This window comes from Bufo gargarizans, chromosome 2, assembly GCF_014858855.1.
Source record: "Bufo gargarizans isolate SCDJY-AF-19 chromosome 2, ASM1485885v1, whole genome shotgun sequence".
Classification (NCBI taxonomy): domain Eukaryota; kingdom Metazoa; phylum Chordata; class Amphibia; order Anura; family Bufonidae; genus Bufo; species Bufo gargarizans.
Genome location: NC_058081.1, coordinates 3,604,758 through 3,625,338, shown reverse-complemented (window position 1 = coordinate 3,625,338; position 20,581 = coordinate 3,604,758). Strand labels below are relative to the sequence as shown.

The window sequence follows — 20,581 nt, the reverse complement described above, 5'->3', positions numbered from 1 at the left end:
ACTTGGGGTAGTAGAGACACATGGAAGGAAGGAATAAGCAATGGTTAGCTTGATGTTTGTAGGTCTTCTCAACCACATCTCGCTTCAAGGATATTACTTAACCCCTTCAAGCGACAGCCAGTTTGGACCAAATGCCGGAGCGCGATTTCAAATCTGACATGTGTCACTTTATGTGGTAATAACTTTGGAACACTTTTAATTATCCCAGCTTTTCTGAGACGGTTTTTTGTGATACAGCGTACTTCATGTTAGTGGTGAATTTGGGTTGATACGTTTTACCTTTAGGCATAAAAAAAATCCCAAATTTGCCAAATCTTTGGAAAAGTTCACTATTTTCAAAACTAGAATTTCTTTGCTTTTAAGAGGGATAGTGATACTTCATAAAATAGTTATCACCTTACTTTCCCAATATGTCTACTTTATTTTGTCATAATTTTGTAATTGTCATTTTATTTTTTTAATGATGTTAGAAGGCTTAGAAGTTTAGAAGCACATTTTTTTATTTTTAAGAAATATTCTAAAACCCACTTTTTTAAGGCCATTTCAGTCCTGGAGTCAATTTGTGGGGCTTATATAGTAGCAACCACCCATAAATGACCACATTTTAGAATTTCACACTTCAAGTTATTCAAAACTAATTTTGAATAACTTGTTCCACAAGAATTAAAGCAAAAGTTTTTATTGACATCATTTTGTGGTACATATGTCTTTTTTATCACTTGTTATTTATTTTATTTATGGACGTAAGGTGACAAAAACAGCAAATCCTTAATTTTTCTTCTACATAATTTTTTACAGCCTTCACCGCAGGGGATTATTTATATCATACTTTTATAGTTAAGTGATTACGGATGCAGCGATAACAATTATGAGTAGTTTTTTATTTATAAAAATAAATAAAAAATTATGACATAAATGAACAGATATGAGAAAAGACAAGTTTTATTTTATTTGAATTTCAATTTTTATTTTTTTACTTTTTTTTACTTTTTTTTATTTTATTTATTAAGACCCATCTGAATCTTAAAGATCCATTGGGCTTGGTGGCTATACAGTGCATTGCAAAAGTCATCTATTGCAATGCACTGTATAGTCAGTGCTACACTTACACTATGGCTGATCAGACCCTCAAGGTCTGATCATTCTTAGGTACATGGCAGCCCGGACACCTTTGTAAGGCATCCGGTTGCCATAACAACCAAAGGGCTGCTGCCATCACAGCAGCGGCGGCCCGATGCAAGAGAGAGGGAGCTCCCTCCCTCTCAACCGCATGGATGCCGCGGGAGGCTTCTGACTGCAGCATCTATGGGGTTAAACACCCGAGATCGGTGCCAGCAATGATTTTGGCAGTAGCAGCAGAGAGTTAGCTGTAAGTTACGGCAGACACTTTCCACTGATGGCAGCGGCTCCTTTCCTAAGCCGCTGCCTTCAGAGCCGGCACAGAGGTCATCACAGCAGGGGGCATCTGGGGGCGATGAGGTACAATGGCCACATGTGGGGGGGCACTTAAATTTATCAGGGGCACTGGGGGAAAGGTGAGAGTCATGCCTGATTTTAGGCCGTGATCTCCAGTGTGGAGATCACAGCTTGAAACCAGTATTATCTCAATGAAGCGCTTTGATCGGTTAGTCTGCAAAGACTAACCATTCGGAGCACTTGCCGGCAAGGAACCACACTGATTGGTCCCTTGCCGACTTCCCCGATGTCTCTGCTCTCCGGGAGAGTGGAAACTCCTGGTAAGCAGATTGGACGTGACTGTACATTTAAATGCAGCAAGTTACTTGGAATTTAGACGTACAGTTACGTCCAAATGCGTGAAAGGGTTAACCAGATAGACACTACATGGATCGATTTGAGGTATCATTATTAGTTTTTGTGACACATACTGTAGATATTCAGTGCAGAATTCAGACATGTGCTCTAGTTTTGATCTTCAGAGAGTCCAGTTTTACAAACATATGTGGCCTCCATGCCACCATCGTATTAGGGTTGCCCCAATAATATAAAAGAGAAAACACAATTGTCTCCAAACTTTGCTTATGACTTTCTTATATAATTATTACGGAAGTGAATATTTCATACTCTAAGACTACATTTCCACGGCCATATCTGTTTTGTGGTCCCAAACCGAGGATTCACAAAATTTGAATAACAGCATTGTGCATCCCACACTTCCCGCAGGACCTATTAAAGAAATGCCTATTCTTGTCTGCAAAACAGAGAAGAGTAGGACAAGCTTTATAATTTGAGTAACAGCCGCACGGACGTGGACAGCACATGGACTACATCCGTGTGCTTTTCACATTTTTTGCTGCCCAAATGTGAATCAGAAGACGACTGAAAATACAGTTGAGTTACTGTAGCTCCTGGAAAAACAGCACACCCATTTCTGTCATCTTCAACAATATAAGTAAGGAAATTGTTCGATAAAATTATTATTATTATTTTTTTTTTCTGCTTTGAGTGTGAGGTAAAAGTGCAGCTTATCATAAATTTGGCGAAGCATCCGGTAGTCTGTGTGCCTGTATTGAAATCTAGGCCAGCCCTTGGTTGGCATTGGTTTTAGTGTTCTTCTATGCTAGAAAACTGGTGTAGAAAATGATTAATGTGGCAAAAGTGCTGGCCTCCCTGACCTTATCGCACCCCTTTTTCATGCCGGACAATTGGCGTTTTAATGATAATTCCCCCCATTGATCTTTTCATATCTGTCACGATCAGTGTGGGGGGAAACTCCACACTGAACACAGGAGGGAAGGGGAACAATAACTGGGCCTGGAAACTAGGGAAGAAACAGGTCACCTCCTAGACAACCCTAATCCGGGCACTAACTATCTATCAATATGAATAGACCTTGAAGGTAGGAATATTCATATGCAGTATACATAGGCCTTTATATCCCTATAAAGCCCTGGAAAAGGTTAGGACCAGAGACAACCCATTCCTCACCAGATGGACGAATGGAGGTCTCTGTCTCAGGCCCAGATACAAACAACAAAGAATATACTCCCGCATAGCCTCTCTTTTGGGCTCCGAAAGATTATACAACTGAGATTTGGGCAGTTTAGCTCCAGGAATAAGATTGATGGAACCATCATACTCCCAATGCGGGGGTAAGTCCTGGGTGCCACTCTCAGAAAACACATTCGAAAATTTGGAAATTAATGAGGGTACAGTTTTAGTGGTGACCACAGAGAAAGACACATTAAAACAGTTGTCCATGCAAAAATCACTCCAATCAAGAATCTGTCTCGCTTGCCAGTCGATGGGACGGTTGTTTGCTTAACCACGGTAAGCCCAAAATCATCGGAGCAGGCAGACTCTCCAACACATAACACGAGACAGATTTCTCATGGAAATCACCCACTCTTAAATGGATGTCATTTACCACCTGCGACAGGCATTTTTGGGGTAAGAGGTGCAGAATCAATTGCAAAGACATAAATGCTTTTCTCTAATGCACTAGTAGTCAACCCGTGAATACGAACAAACTGTCCATCAATCAGGTTAACCCCAGCCCCACTGTCGATAAATACCTTGATTTCCACAGTTTTGGACTCTAGCGTCACCTCGGCAGACAGGAGAAATTGGGCACTACCAGTAAATGACAAAAGTAAGTTTTCTTGCTCCCCACCCACACCACAAAAAGTAATTTGGGAATAAAGTTTTATTTTTATTTTTTTTTGTTTACACCTTGACTCTGAATGTACGGACAAATATTCACAAAATGTCTCTTCTTTCCACAACAAAAACAGACTGCCTTCATATGACCAGAGCTCTAATCAGCAGTCCCAGGAGTAGCTCCCCCCAACTGCATAGGCTCCTCACAAGGCGTAACCACAGGTGTCTCTTTACCATAAGTGTCAAAAGAAGCCGCCGCCTTATTTGACAGTGCGTCCTGAGGGTGAGGACCCTTAGATCTCCCCCTCAGGCGTCTATCCAAACGTACAGCAAGGGACATAGCTGCTTCCAATGACTCAGGTTTTTCATGACAGCATGGGAAACGCATCCTGCAGCCTCTCAGATAGACCCTGACAGAACTGGCTGTGGAGAGCAGGATCATTCCACTCTGTAGCAGTAGCCCATCTCTTAAATTCTGAGCAATATTTTTCCGTGGAGCGTTCTCCCTGCCGTAAACCACGTAACTTGGTCGCAGCCTGAGAGAACTGATCCGGGTCATCATAAATAATACCCAAAGCTCTAAAACATTCATCTACCGACTGGAGGGACTGTGATCCGGTCGGCAGAGAAAAAGCCCAAGACTGGGCATTATCCTTAAGCAAAGAAATGATCATACCCACATGTTGACTCTCATCCCCAGAAGAGTATGTACGCAGCTTAAAGTACAACTTACACGATTCCCTGAACAAAATGAAATTGTCAATACCCCCAGAAAATCTGTCCGGGAGGGCAAACTTAGGTTCAGGGAAGGCCTGGTACCCACCATCTGAACCAGCTGCCTGTGGTTTCTGAATACATAAGACTGTCGTGTGGAGTTCCGCTACCTCCAAAGACAGTCCCTGCAGCTGTTCGACCAGTACAGACATAGGATCCATAGCTGCACTGACCTGAACGAAATAGCGGTTTATATGGCGGTAGATAATGTCATGATCAGTGTGTGGTGGAAACTCCACACTGAACACAGAAGGGAAGGGGAACAGTAACTGGGCCTGGAAACTAGGCAAGAAACAGGTCACCTACTAGACAACCCTAATCCGGGCCCTGAATACCTATCAATATGAATAGACCTTGAATGTAGGAATATTCATATGCAGTATATCCCTATAAGGCCCTTGAAAAGTTTAGGACCAGAGACAACCCATTCCTCACCAGATGGACTAATGGAGGTCTCTGTCTCAGGCCCAGATACAAACAACAGGGAATTTATAAACACAAACAAACACGACACTAAAGGGAACCTGTCACCAGTTTTATGGTGTCCTAACTAGAGTTGAGCGGACACCTGGATGTTCGGGTTTGAGAAGTTCGGCAGAACTTCCCGGAAATGTTCGGGTTCGGGATCCGAACTCGATCCGAACTTTGTCCCGAACCCGAACCCCATTGAAGTCAATGAGGACCCAAACTTTTCGGCACTAAAAAGGCTGTAAAACAGCCCAGGAAAGGGCTAGAGGGCTGCAAAAGGCAGCATCAGGTAGGTAAATCCCCTGCAAACAAATGTGGATAGGGAAATGAATTAAAATAAAATAAATAAAAATTAACCAATATCAATTGGAGAAAGGTCCCATAGCAGAGAATCTGGCTTCACGTCACCCACCACTGGAACAGTCCATTCTCAGATATTTAGGCCCCGGTACCTAGGCAGAGGAGAGAGGTCCCGTAACAGAGAATCTGGCTTCATGTCAGCAGAGAATCAGTCTGCATGTCATAGCAGAGAATCAGGCTTCACGTCAGCCACCACTGCAACAGTCCATTGGCATATATTTAGGCCCAGCACCCAGACAGAGGAGAGGTTCATTCAACTTTGGGTAGCCTCGCAATATAATGGTAAAATGAAAATAAAAATAGAATTGAATGAGGAAGTGCACTGGAGTACAATAATATATGGTTAAGGGGAGGTAGTTAATGTCTAATCTGCACAAGGGATGGACAGGTCCTTTGGGATCCATGCCTGGTTCATTTTTATGAACGTCAGCTTGTCCACATTGGCTGTAGACAGGCGGCTGCGTTTGTCTGTAATGACGCCTCCTGCCAGGCTGAATACACGTTCAGACAAAACGCTGGCCGCCGGGCAGGCCAGCACCTCCAAGGCATAAAAGGCTAGCTCTGGCCACGTGGACAATTTGGAGACCCAGAAGTTGAATGGGGCCGAACCATCAGTCAGTACGTGGAGGGGTGTGCACATGTACTGTTCCACCATGTTAGTGAAATGTTGCCTCCTGCTAACACGTTGCGTATCAGGTGGTGGTGTAGTTAGCTGTGGCGTGTTGACAAAACTTTTCCACATCTCTGCCATGCTAACCCTGCCCTCAGAGGAGCTGGCCGTGACACAGCTGCCTTGGCGACCTCTTGCTCCTCCTCTGCCTTGCCCTTGGGCTTCCACTTGTTCCCCTGTGACATTTGGGAATGCTCTCAGTAGCGCATCTACCAACGTGCGCTTGTACTCGCGCATCTTCCTATCACGCTCCAGTGCAGGAAGTAAGGTGGGCACATTGTCTTTGTAGCGTGGATCCAGCAGGGTGGCAACCCAGTAGTCCGCACACGTTAAAATGTGGGCAACTCTGCTGTCGTTGCGCAGGCACTGCAGCATGTAGTTGCTCATGTGTGCCAGGATGCCCAGAGGTAAGGACAAGCTGTCCTCTGTGGGAGGCGTATCGTCATCGTCCTGCCTTTCCCCCCAGCCACGCACCAGTGATGGGCCCGAGCTGCGTTGGGTGCCACCCCGCTGTGACCATGCTTCATCTTCATCCTCCTCCACCTCCTCCTCATCCTCGTCCTCCAGTAGTGGGCCCTGGCTGGCCACATTTGTACCTGGCCTCTGCTGTTGCAAAAAACCTCCCTCTGAGTCACTTCGAAGAGACTGGCCTGAAAGTGCTAAAAATGACCCCTCTTCCTCCTCCTCCTCCTCCTGGGCCACCTCCTCTTCCATCATCGCCCTAAGTGTTTTCTCAAGGAGACATAGAAGTGGTATTGTAATGCTGATAACGGCGTCATCGCCACTGGCCATGTTGGTGGAGTACTCGAAACAGCGCAACAGGGCACACAGGTCTCGCATGGAGGCCCAGTCATTGGTGGTGAAGTGGTGCTGTTCCGTAGTGCGACTGACCCGTGCGTGCTGCAGCTAAAACTCCACTATGGCCTGCTGCTGCTCGCACAGTCTGTCCAGCATGTGCAAGGTGGAGTTCCACCTGGTCGGCACGTCGCATATAAGGCGGTGAGCGGGAAGGCCGAAGTTACGCTGTAGCGCAGACAGGCGAGCAGCGGCAGGATGTGAACGCCGGTAGCGCGAACAGACGGCCCGCACTTTATGCAGCAGCTCTGACATGTCGGGGTAGTTGTGAATGAACTTCTGCACCACCAAATTCAGCACATGCGCCAAGCAAGGGATGTGCGTCAAACCGGCTAGTCCCAGAGCTGCAACGAGATTCGCCCATTATCACACTCCACCAGGCCGGGCTTGAGGTTCACCGGCAGCAACCACTCGTCGGTCTTTTGTTCTATACCCCGCCACAACTCCTGTGCGGTGTGGGGCCTGTCCCCCAAACATATGAGTTTCAGAATGGCCTGCTGACGTTTACCCCGGGCTGTGCTGAAGTTGGTGGTGAAGGTGTGTGACTGACTGGATGACCAGGTGGAAGAAGAGGAGGAGGAAGCCGAGAAGGAGGAGGTGGCAACAGGAGGCAAAGAATGTTGCCCTGCGATTCTTGGCGGCGGAAGGACGTGCGCCAAACAGCTCTCCGCCTGGGGCCCAGCTGCCACTACATTTACCCAGTGTGCAGTTAGGGAGATATAGCGTCCCTGGCCGTGCTTACTGGTCCACGTATCTGTTGTTAGGTGGACCTTGCCACAGATGGCGTTGCGCAGTGCACACTTGATTTTATCGGATACTTGGTTGTGCAGGGAAGGCACGGCTCTCTTGGAGAAGTAGTGCCGGCTAGGAACAACATACTGTGGGACAGCAAGCGACATGAGCTGTTTGAAGCTGTCTGTGTCCACCAGCCTAAATGACAGCATTTCATAGGCCAGTAGTTTAGAAATGCTGGCATTTAGGGCCAGGGATCGAGGGTGTCTAGGTGGGAATTTAGGCTTTCTCTCAAATGTTTGTGAGATGGAGAGCTGAACGCTGCCGTGTGACATGGTTGATATGCTTGGTGACGGAGGTGGTGGTGGTGTTGGTGGTACATCTCCTGTTTGCTGGGCGGCAGGTGCCAACGTTCCTCCAGAGGCGGAGGAAGAGGCCGAGGCGGCAGCAGCAGAAGAGGCCGAGGCGGCAGCAGCAGAAGAGGCCGAGGCGGCAGTGCAGAAAAGGTAGCAGGGGGAGCCTGAGTGACTTTCTTGGTTTTAAGGTGTTTACTCCACTGCAGTTCATGCTTTGCATGCAGGTGCCTAGTCATGCAGGTTGTGCTAAGGTTCAGAACGTTAATGCCTCGCTTCAGGCTCTGATGGCATAGCGTGCAAACCACTCGGGTCTTGTCGTCAGCACATTGTTTGAAGAAGTGCCATGCCAGGGAACTCCTTGAAGCTGCCTTTGGGGTGCTCGGTCCCAGATGGCGGCGGTCAGTAGCAGTCGGAGTCTCTTGGCGGCGGGTGTTCTGCTTTTGCCCACTGCTTCCTCTTTTGCTACGCTGTTGGCTCGGTCTCACCACTGCCTCTTCCTCCGAACTGTGAAAGTCAGTGGCACGACCTTCATTCCATGTGGGGTCTAGGACCTCATCGTCCCCTGCATCGTCTTCCACCCAGTCTTGATCCCTGACCTCCTGTTCAGTCTGCACACTGCAGAAAGACGCAGCAGTTGGCACCTGTGTTTCGTCATCATCAGAGACATGCTGAGGTGGTATTCCCATGTCCTCATCATCAGGAAACATAAGTGGTTGTGCGTCAGTGCATTCTATGTCTTCCACCGCTGGGGAAGGGCTGGGTGGATGCCCTTGGGAAACCCTGCCAGCGGAGTCTTCAAACAGCATAAGAGACTGCTGCATAACTTGAGGCTGAGACAGTTTCCCTGGTATGCATGGGGGTGATGTGACAGACTGATGGGCTTGGTTTTCAGGCGCCATCTGTGTGCTTTCTGCAGAAGACTGGGTTGGCGATAATGTGAACCTGCTGGATCCACTGTCGGCCACCCAATTGACTAATGCCTGTACCTGCTCAGGCCTTACCATCCTTAGAACGGCATTGGGCCCCACCAAATATCGCTGTAAATTATGGCGGCTACTGGGACCTGAGGTAGTTGGTACACTAGGACGTGTGGCTGTGGCAGAACGGCCACGTCCTCTCCCAGCACCAGAGAGTCCACTAACACCACCACGACCATGTCTGCGTCCTTTACTAGATGTTTTCCTCATTGTTATCGTTCACCACAACAACAAAAATATTATTTGGCCCAATGTATTGAATTCAAATTCAGGCCTTTTTTTAAAGACAACTAACACTATCTGGCTATCTATTTCGGTACCGTATTACACTAATACAGGCACAGCAGTAACCACAGATTTAGCTGACTATAAATTTGAGGCCAATTATTTAGGCGCTGGGTGACAGGTATAGGTTTACTGACAGAATTTGACTTGGAAATGCACAGTAGCGTGTGTGTGAAGTTATTCAGAATGACCCTATGTGCACCTTGAATCTGATATACCCTTTTAGGGATACATTTAAAGTAGGCCTGATACAGCAGAAACCACTAAATTAAGAAATTGCTAAATTGGGAATTGTATTTCAACCCAGAACAAAAACTGTGCTTTGACGGACACTAAATAACTTGACCAGCCACAGCAGTAACGACAGATTTAGCTGGATATAAACTTGAGGCCTAGTATTTAGGTGCTGGGTGACAGGTATACGTTTACTGACAGAATTAGACTGGGATATGGCCAAAAAATAACCACACTATTGATGGTTAAAGGCACTTGGTGTGACAGCTTGACCAACCACACTATTGAGGGTTAAATGCACTTGGTGACAGGCGCAGCTTGCCCCTGATGTAGTATATGGCCAAAAAATAACCAGACTATTGCTGGTTAAATGCACTTGGTGTGACAGCTTCACCCTGATGTAGGATTTAGCCAAAAAACAACCACACCATTGAGGGTTAAATGCACTTGGTGACAGGCTCAGCTTGCCCCTGATGTAGTATATGGCCAAAAAATAACCAGACTATTGCTGGTTAAATGCACTTGGTGTGACAGCTTCACCCTGATGTAGGATTTAGCCAAAAAACAACCACACCATTTAGGGTTAAATGCACTTGATGGCAGCTTGTGCTGGCACACCACAAGACACAAAATGGCCGCCGATCACCCCAGAAAAAAGTGACTGAAAAACGCTCTGGGCAGCCTAAAAACAGTGAGCAATTCAATAGCAGCAGTTCAATCATCCACAGCTGCAGATCGATCTCTGAATGAAGTCCTTTGGAGGAGTTAATCACTGCCCAATCTCGCCCTAACGTGGCAGCTGCAACCTCTCCCTATGCTGATCAGAGCAAAGTGACGGGCGGCGCTATGTGACTCCAGCTTAAATAGAGGCTGGGTCACATGGTGCTCTGGCCAATCACAGCCATGCCAATAGTAGGCATGGCTGTGACGGCCTCTTGGGGCAAGTAGTATGACTCTTGTTGATTGGCTGCTTTGCAGCCTTTCAAAAAGCGCCAAGAAAGCGACGAACACCGAACCCGAACCCAGACTTTTACGAAAATGTCCGGGTTCGGGTCCGTGTCATGGACACCCCAAAATTCGGTACGAACCCGAACTATACAGTTCGGGTTCGCTCATCCCTAGTGCCGGGGCCTAAATATCTGACAATGGACTTTTCCAGTTTTGGGTGACATGAAGCCTGATTCTCTGCTATGACATGAAGCCTGAATCTCTGCTATGGGACCTCTCTCCTCTGTCTGGGTGCCGGGGGCTAAATATCTGACAATGGCCTGTTCCAGTGGTGGGTGACGTGAAGCCTGATTCTCTGCTATGACATGAAGCCTGATTCTCTGCTATGACATGAAACCTGATTCTCTGCTATGACATGAAGCCTGATTCTCTGCTATGACTTGAAGCCTGAATCTCTGCTATGGGACCTCTCTCCTCTGTCTGGGTGCCAGGGCCTAAAAATATCTGACAGTGGCCTGTTCCAGTGTCGGGTGACATGAAGCCTGATTCTCTGCTATGACATGAAGCCTGAATCTCTGCTATGGGACCTCTCTCCTCTGTCTGGGTGCCAGGGCCTAAATATCTGACAATGGCCTGTTCCAGTGGTGGGTGACGTGAAGCCTGATTCTCTGCTATGACATGAAGCCTGATTCTCTGCTATGACATGAAGCCTGATTCTCTGCAATGGGACCTCTCTCCTCTGTCTGGGTGCCAGGGTCTAAATATCTGACAGTGGCCTGTTCCAGTGGTGGGTGACATGAAGCCTTATTCACTGCTATGGGACCTCTCTCCAATTGATATAGGTTAATTTTTATTTATTTTATTTTTACTTTTATTCATTTCCCTATCCACATTTGTTTGCAGGGGATTTAACTACATTTTGCTGCCTTTTGCAGACCTCTAGCCCTTTCCTGGGCTGTTTTACAGCCTTGTTAGTGCCGAAAAGTTCGGGTCCCCATTGACTTCAATGGGGTTCGGGTTCGGGACGAATTTCGGGTCGGTTTCGGATCCCGAACCCGAACATTTCTGGGAAGTTCGGCCGAACTTCTCGAACCCGAACATCCAGGTGTTCGCTCAACTCTAACAGTGACATTACAATTTTCACCACTTTGCAGTAGGGACACTACACACACTACCCTGCTGCTGCTCCCAATTCAAAGGGAGAATTTTGCAGACTTGTTCAAAATAAGCCACTCTTTCTTCTGACAATTAACACTTGTGTGTGCATAAACACGGGGAGGCTTTCTGCCACCAATAATGCATAATTATTGGATGCTTTTGAATAACAAGTGACTCTTTCTTCTGACATTATGTGTATGAACAGGGGCAAGGATCTTCCACCGTTATGGCCTAAATGTGGGTGCTTGGTCCCAACAAGTGTGTGTTTAAACATATCCCATAATACCGTGTGTGTTTAAACAACATGATGCCTGACTCTCAAGGTGAAGGTATGGGTGTTTTAGTTATGGTTCCCACTTCACACTGTAGATGCAAAAGTAACTTCAGCATTCTTTAGATTCAGGTGAAATCAGTGCATCTCTTTATTATTGTTTTATTTTCAGGCAATCAATCTGTGTTGTGTATCTGCAGATCATGAGCGAGAGGATGGACGATACTAAGAGCAGTAAAGGAATAACCTTCTGTATAAAAATGTAATATTATGGCCAAATAAAAGATAAAAGATGGAATGATCGGCAAAATAAAAAACAAAATAGTAATGCTGAAAAAAACTTCTAAATATTATGCAAGCAAGACACGCCGGAACTGTTCTGGCGTCTCTTGCCGGCATACTTTAAATACACACCAGAAAATATAACATATTTTCAATAAAAATAATCTTAGGAGAGTAGAGTGTGTTGTGTAAAAACGTTTAGGGCAATTGAAGCATATTTGCTAAGATTTGCTAAGAATCGTTTTAGGTCTGAATACATTTTTGGGAAAAATTTGTCAAATTGAACACAAAATGAATTTCAAGATTTGCTCATTTTCAGTTTGAACAATTAAACCATGTTTTTATGCAGTTAATACATCTTCCTCATGTTTAGATAAAATTATTGTTCTGCTTATTAGTCATATACATCCTCTTAGACTTATTATTCTTGTATCGCTAATTGTAGATCCCTTCAGCACCGATGTTACTGCAATCTGTAGTAACTTTATCCCCAGTGGTCATTTCCATGAGGATTTAAGGTTTAGATATAAATACAGGACAGGAAATATCTTTATTTTTTAAGGGGCTTATGAAGAAAACAAATGAATGGAAGTATCTGATAAAGTCTAACTCAGTGGACTATTGGACTTTTGATCCACTGAAATTGAATATAGATGAAAAGCAAATTCTACAATGAGAAGTTACCATCCTAAGTAAATCAGCTTTGAAGAATATAAAATCTAATTTCTATTCACAATCATCCATCAAGATCAAAGATTGATCACAACTTTCTACATGATATATAGCATTTGAAAATGAACACTTTAGAAGTCAACTCTACCCCGATCACTGAGTTTCTTATACTGGGATTCCCGGCTCTGAATGATTACAAGTTGCCTTTCTTCTCCATTGTTCTTCTCATGTATTTCATGACTATATGTGAAAACCTCTTGATCATTTTACTGGTGTCCACAAGCCAACGTCTCCGTTCTCCTATGTATTTCTTCCTTGGACATTTGGCGCTGTCAGACATCGTCCTTGTAACAAGTATTGCTCCTAAGATGCTGGATGTTATTATAAGAGAAGGGAGCACAATTCCTTATGTTGGGTGTTTAGCCCAGTTTTACCTTTATGGGGGAGCGGTCTGTGCAGAGTGTTTTTTGCTCACGGCCATGTCCTATGACCGGTACTTGGCCATCTGTAGACCACTACATTATATCTCAGTGATGGGTGTCAAGCTTAAATACAGCCTGATCATCTCATCTTGGCTGCTCAGCTTTATGTTAGTACTTATCACATTTGTACTTGTATGTGGCTTAGATTTCTGTGGGTCAAATGTTATTAACCATTTCTTTTGTGACTTTGCTCCTCTTTTAGAACTTTCTTGCTCAGATACAACTGGTGTGGGTATTGAAATGATTGTCCTCTCTTTTCCTATTATTTTGCTACCTTTCCTACTAGTAATCATATCATATGTCTGTATTTTTAGAACTATTTTTGGAATTTCCTCTACCTCAGGTAGACAAAAGACTTTCTCCACTTGTAGCTCTCACTTGGTCGTTGTTTCTACCTATTATGGTTCCATGCTCATCATCTACATGGTTCCTTTCAGAGGACATTCAGTGCCTGTGAACAAGTTTATTTCTCTTGTCTACATTGTGCTGACCCCCCTTCTAAACCCCATTATATACAGTCTAAGGAACAAGGAAATTCAGTCTTCTGTGATTGTTTATTTGATGGTTTGTAGTAAAAAATAGACTTGGGGTAGTAGAGACACATGGAAGGAAGGAATAAGCAATGGTTAGGTTGATGTGAGTAGGTCTTCTCAACCACATCTCGCTTCAAGGATATTACTTAACCCCTTCAAGCGACAGCCAGTTTGGACCAAATGCCAGAGCGCGATTTCAAATCTGACATGTGTCACTTTATGTGGTAATAACTTTGGAACTCTTTTAATTATCCCAGCTTTTCTGAGACTGTTTTTTGTGATACAGCGTACTTCATGTTAGTGGTGAATTTGGGTTGATACGTTTTACCTTTAGGCATAAAAAAAATCCCAAATTTGCCAAATTTTTGGAAAAGTTCACTATTTTCAAAACTAGAATTTCTTTGCTTTTAAGGGGGATAGTGATACTTCATAAAATAGTTATCACCTTACTTTCCCAATATGTCTACTTTATTTTGGCATAATTTTGTAATTGTCATTTTATTTTTTTAATGATGTTAGAAGGCTTAGAAGTTTAGAAGCACATTTTTTAATTTTTAAGAAATATTCTAAAACCCACTTTTTTAAGGCCATTTCAGTCCTGGAGTCAATTTGTGGGGCTTACATAGTAGCAACCACCCATAAATGACCACATTTTAGAATTTCACACCTCAAGTTATTCAAAACTGATTTTGAATAACTTGTTCCACAAGAATTAAAGCAAAATGGAGGAGAAATTTAAAACATTTATTTTTGGGGTCAGATTATCCATTTTAATCCAATTTTCCTGTAACACAGCAAGGGTTAACAGCAAAATAAACCTCAAAACTTATTACCCTGATTCTGCAGTTTACAGAAACACCCCATATGTGGTTATAAACTGCTTTATGGGCACACGGTGGGTTGCAGAGAGAAAGAAGAGCAATATTGTCAACGAAGGGCAGATTTTGCTGGAATGGTTTTCAGGTGCCATGTCACATTTGAAGAGTTACCCCTAGAAAGAAAACCCCCAAAATGGACCCAATTTTGGAAACTACCCACCTCAAGAAATAAATCTAGTAATGAAGTGAATGCTTTAACCCAACAAGGGTTTCATAGAATTTAGAAAAACATGGCTGTGAAAATAAAAAATAACTTTTATTTCCAATATAAAGTTGCTTTAGCCCCAAATTTTTCTTTTTAAAAAGGGATAACAGGAGAAAATGCACCCCAAAATTTGTTACGCATTTTTTCCTGAATACGGCAAAACCTCATACGTGGTCATAAACCGCTGATTGGGGGCACGGCAGAATTCAGAAGGGTAAAAGCGGCATCAGGATTTTCCAACATGTAATTTGCTGAAAATAGTTTATGGCCCATAACAATTGTATTTTATCACCAATGTAGATGTTTGGGGGCTTGTTTATTATGGGACAGGCTGTAGTATTTATTGGCATCATTTTGTGGTACTTATGTCTTTTATATCACTTGTTATTTATTTTATTTATGGATGTAAGGTGACAAAAACAGCAATTCCTTAATTTTTTTTCTACATTATTTTTTACAGCCTTCACCGCAGGGGATTATTTCTATGATACTTTTATAGATAAGGTCATTACGGATGCAGCAATACCAATTATGAGTAGTTTTTTATTTATAAAAAAAAATTATGACATGAACAGATATGAGAAAGACAATTTTTATTTTATTTTTATTTCAATTTTTATATTTTTTTTACTTTTTAAAAAAAAAAAAAATTTTATCTATCAAGACCCATTCTTAGGTACATGGCAGCCTGGGCACCTTTGTAAGGCATCTGCAACCAAAGGGCTGCTGCCATCACAGCAGCGGCAGCCCAATGCAAGAGAGAGGGAGCTCCCTCCCTCTCAGCCCTATGGATGCTGCGGGAGGCTGCTGACCGCAGCATCTATGGGGTTAAACACCTGAGATCGGTGCCAGCAATGATTTTGGCAGTAGCAGCAGAGTGTCAGCTGTAAGTTACAGCAGACACTTTCCACTGATGGCAGTGGCTCCTTTCCTAAGCCGCTGCCTTCAGAGCCGGCACAGAGGTCATTGCAGCAGGGGGCATCTGGGGGCGATGAGGCACAATGGCCACATGAGGGGGGGCACTTAAATTTATCAGGGGCACTGGGGGAAAGGTGGGAGTCATGCCTGATTTTAGGCCGTGATCTCCAGTGTGGACATCACAATTTGAAACCAGCATTTATCTCAATGAAGCGCTCCGATCGATTAGTCTGCAAAGTCTAACCGATCAGAGCACTTGCTGGCACTCTGATTGGTCCCTTGCCGACTTCCCCGATGTCTCTGCTCTCCGGGAGAGTGGAGACTCCGGGGCTGTGACACTTTATAGTGTCACAGCCCTGGTAAGCAGATTGGATGTGACTGTACATTTAAATGAAGCAAGTTACTTGGAATTTAGACGTACAGTTACGTCCAAATGCGTGAAAGGGTTAACCAGATAGACACTGCATGGATCGATTTGAGGTATCATTATTAGTTTTTGTGACACATACTGTAGATATTCCGTGCAGAACTCAGACATGTGCTCTAGTTTTGATCTTCAGAGAGTCCAGTTTTACAAACATATGTGGCCTCCATGCCACCATCGTATTAGGGTTGTCCCAATAATATAAGAGAGAAAACACAATTGTCTCCGAACTTTGCTTATGACTTTCTTATATAATTATTACGGAAGTGAATATTTCATACTCTAAGACTACATTTCCACGGCCATATCTGTTTTGTGGTCCCAAACCGAGGATTCACAGAATTTGAATAACAGCATTGTGCATCCCACACTTCCCGCAGGACCTATTAAAGAAATGCCTATTCTTGTCTGCAAAACAGAGAAGAATAGGACAAGCTCTATAATTTGAGTAACAGCCGCATGGACGTGGACAGCACATGGACTACATCCATGTGCCTTTCACATTTTTTGCTGCCCCAATGTGGATCAGATGACGACTGAAAATACAGTTGAGTTACTGTAGCTCCTGGAAAAACAGCACACCCATTTCTGTCATCTTCAACAATATAAGTAAGGAAATTGTTCGATAAAATTATTATTATTATTTTTTTCTGCTTTGAGTGTGAGGTAAAAGTGCAGCTTATCATAAATTTGGCAAAGCATCCGGTAGTCTGTGTGCCTGTATTGAAATCTAGGCCAGCCCTTGGTTGGCATTGGTTTTAGTGTTCTTGTATGCTAGAAAACTGGTATAGAAAATGATGAATGTGGCAAAAGTACTGGCCTCCCTGACATTATTGCACCCCTTTTTCATGCCGGACAATTGGCGTTTTAATGATAATTCCCCCCCCATTGATCTTTTCATATCTGTCATGATCAGTGTGGGGGGAAAATCCACACTGAACACAGGAGGGAAGGGGAACAATAACTGGGCCTGGAAACTAGGGAAGAAACAGGTCACCTCCTAGACAACCCTAATCCGGGCCCTAACTATCTATCAATATGAATAGACCTTGAAGGTAGGAATATTCATATACAGTATACATAGGCCTTTATATCCCTATAAGGCCCTGAAAAAAAGTTAGGACCAGAGACAACCCATTCCTCACCAGATGGACGAATGGAGGCCTCTGTCTCAGGCCCAGATACAAACAACAAAGAATATACTCCCGCATAGCCTTTCTTTTGGGCTCCGAAAGATTATACAACCGAGATTTGGGCAGTTTAGCTCCAGGAATAAGATTGATGGAACAATCATACTACCAATGCGGGGGTAAGTCCTGGGTACCACTCTCAGAAAACACATTAGACATTTGGAAATGAATGAGGGTACAGTTTTAGTGGTGACCACAGAGAAAGACACATTAAAACAGTTGTCCATGCAAAAATCACTCCAATCAAGAATCTGTCTCGCTTGCCAGTCGATGGGACGGTTGTTTGCTTAACCACGGTAAGCCCAAAATCATCGGAGCAGGCAGACTCTCCAACACATAACACGAGACAGATTTCTGATGGAAATCACCCACTCTTAAATGGATGTCATTTACCACCTGCGACAGGCATTTTTGGGTAAGAGGTGCAGAATCAATTGCAAAGACATAAATGCTTTTCTCTAATGCACTAGTAGTCAACCCGTGAATACGAACAAACTGTCCATCAATCAGGTTAACCCCAGCCCCACTGTCGATAAATACCTTGATTTTCACAGTTTTGGACTCTAGCGTCACCTCGGCAGACAGGAGAAATCGGGCACTACCAGTAAATGACAAAAGTATGTTTTCTTGCTCCCCACCCACACCACCAAAAGTAATTTGGGAATAAAGTTTTATTTTTATTTATTTTTTTGTTTACACCTTGACGCTGAATGTACGGACAAATATTCACAAAATGTCTCTTCTTTCCACAACAAAAACAGACTGCCTTCATATGACCAGAGCTCTTACCAGCAGTCCCAGGAGTAGCTCCCCCAACTGCATAGGCTCCTCACAAGGCGTAACCACATGTGTCTCTTTACCATAAGTGTCAAAGGAAGCCGCCGCCTTATTTGACAGTGCGTCCTGAGGGTGAGGACCCTTAGATCTCCCCCTCAGGCGTCTATCCAAACGTACAGCAAGGGACATAGCTGCTTCCATTGACTCAGGTTTTTCATGACAGCATGGGAAACGCATCCTGCAGCCTCTCAGATAGACCCTGACAGAACTGGCTGCGGAGAGCAGGATCATTCCACTCTGTATCCGTAGCCCATCTCTTAAATTCTGAGCAATATATTTCCGTGGAGCGTTCTTCCTGCCATAAACCACGTAACTTGGTCGCGGCCTGAGAGATCCGACCCGGGTCATCATAAATAAGACCCAAGGCTCTAAAACATTCATCTACTGACTGGAGGGACTGTGATCCGCTCGGCAGAGAAAAAGCCCAAGACTGTGCATTATCTTTAAGCAAAGAAATGATCATACCCACACGTTGACTCTCATCCCCAGAAGAGTATGGACGCAGCTTAAAGTACTACTTGCACGATTCCCTGAACCAAATGAAATTGTCACTAACCCCGGAAAATCTGTCCGGGAGGGCAAACTTAGGTTCAGGGCAGGCCTGGTTCCCACCATCTGAACCAGCCACCTGTGGTCTCTGAATCCGTAAGACTGTCGTGTGGAGTTCCGCTACCTCCAAAGACAGTCCCTGCAGCTGTTCGACCAGTACAGACATAGGATCTATAGCTGCACTGACCTGAACGAAATAGCGGTTTATATGGCGGTAGATAATGTCATGATCAGTGTCTGGGGGAAAATCCACACTGAACACAGGAGGGAAGGGGAACAGTAGCTGGGCCTGGAAACTAGGGAAGAAAAAGGTCACCTCCTAGACAACCCTAATCCGGGCCCTGACTACCTATCAATATGAATAGACCTTGAATGTAGGAATATTCATATGCAGTATATCCCTATAAGGCCCTTGAAAAGTTTAGGAGCAGAGACAACCCATTCCTCACCAGATGGACTAATGGAGGTCTCTGTCTCAGGCCCAGATACAAACAACTGGGAATATATAAACACAAACAAACACGACACTTAAAGGGAACCTGTCACCAGTTTTATGGTGTCCTAACTAAGGGCAGCATAAATAAGTGACTGATTCTCTTAGCAAAATGTTGGGTCACTTTCTTTAATTGACCCAGTCAATCTGCCAACATCTTGTATTGAAAAGCTCCAGCTGATAATGATGAGTCCTGAATATTCATGAGCTCCTGACTCTCCCCGCCTACCTGCTGCTGATTGACAGTTATTTTCCATATGAATCAGCAGCAGGTGGGCAGGGGAGTGGCTATAGCTCTGAATTAAATAAACGCTGGACTCACTGACATCACGCTGGACTCAAATAATCTCATTAGCATGTGGCATGCGGCATCTTTGCGTGTATATTATGAGGTAACCATCTGTCACACCAGTAAGTGAATTCATCTAAGGTACTTTTTAGTAGTTAATGATTGTATATAATTAGTTAGATTATAATCAAATATCCTCACATGACAGGTTCCCTTTAACTTCTGTAGGGACGGACGAGCAGGAACACCAGAGACAAACTCACACCAGCTCAGCCAAACCAAATGAAGCTATCTACCGCATAGTCAGAAGGGTGGGGTCAGACTATAAAAGGTAGAAGTGATGACCACTGAGCAACAGCTGAGAAAAAAGAAGTGGTCATTAACCCTATCAACACTGAATCAAGAGAAATCAAGGAGGCTGTTAGATTCATCCACGCTCAGCCAATCTCCTTGATTTCCTGACATCAGTCACCTGAGGGACCGTGACAATATAATTATAAGTTCAGGTTGTTATTAGCAGTCTCCAACACACATATAAAAAAGAATCTCTAAAAAGGTCTCAAAAAGTCTGTACGGCTCCAAATCGCACGACATTTCATGTAACGTTTTTCACTGGTGTCTCAATGCGTCATGATGTGACTGCCACACAACAATCGCATAAAAATCTGACATAGATCCGTTAAAATACATGATATGAAATGTTGCGTGACTTTTATGTCGCATGAAAAATTTCAACATATAGCCGTGCCCTAAAAAAGACAGATTTCTGAACTTTATTTTTTTATTTTTTATATTGAATAGAATTTTTTATTTTTTTTATTTCTGACAATAATATGAATGAAATCTATGAACCGTCTATTATAGGATTCCTCATTTTATTAAATACAATTTTGATTTTGTAAGTAATAAAATAAATGTCTATTTAAGAATGTACTCGGCTCTGCTTTATTGTAAACCAAGTTAAAGTAAATCAATAAAAATGTAATATATAAATAATTCAAACATTTCTTCACAAAATATTCCCAAATTCATACATTTTTTTCCATTGACTATGGGTACTTTTACACTTGCGTTTGAGGAATTCGGCAGGCAGTTCCGTTGCCAGAACTGCCTGCCGGATCCG

At 43.8% G+C, this 20,581-nt stretch overlaps 1 protein-coding gene across 1 annotated transcript; it reads left to right on the top strand.

Moving 5' to 3' along the window:
• The first annotated feature begins 12,782 nt into the window (after positions 1 to 12,782).
• Positions 12,783 to 13,724, top strand: LOC122929190 (olfactory receptor 5V1-like). The gene has a single exon (XM_044282695.1). It carries the CDS (start codon positions 12,783 to 12,785, stop codon positions 13,722 to 13,724), a length of 942 nt encoding a protein of 313 aa, XP_044138630.1.
• The last annotated feature ends 6,857 nt before the right edge of the window (positions 13,725 to 20,581 follow it).

Coding starts and splice junctions, on each gene's coding strand:
- LOC122929190 (XM_044282695.1), top strand. CDS start 12,783: ATGAACACTTTAGAAGTCAACTCTACCCCGATCACTGAGTTTCTTATA.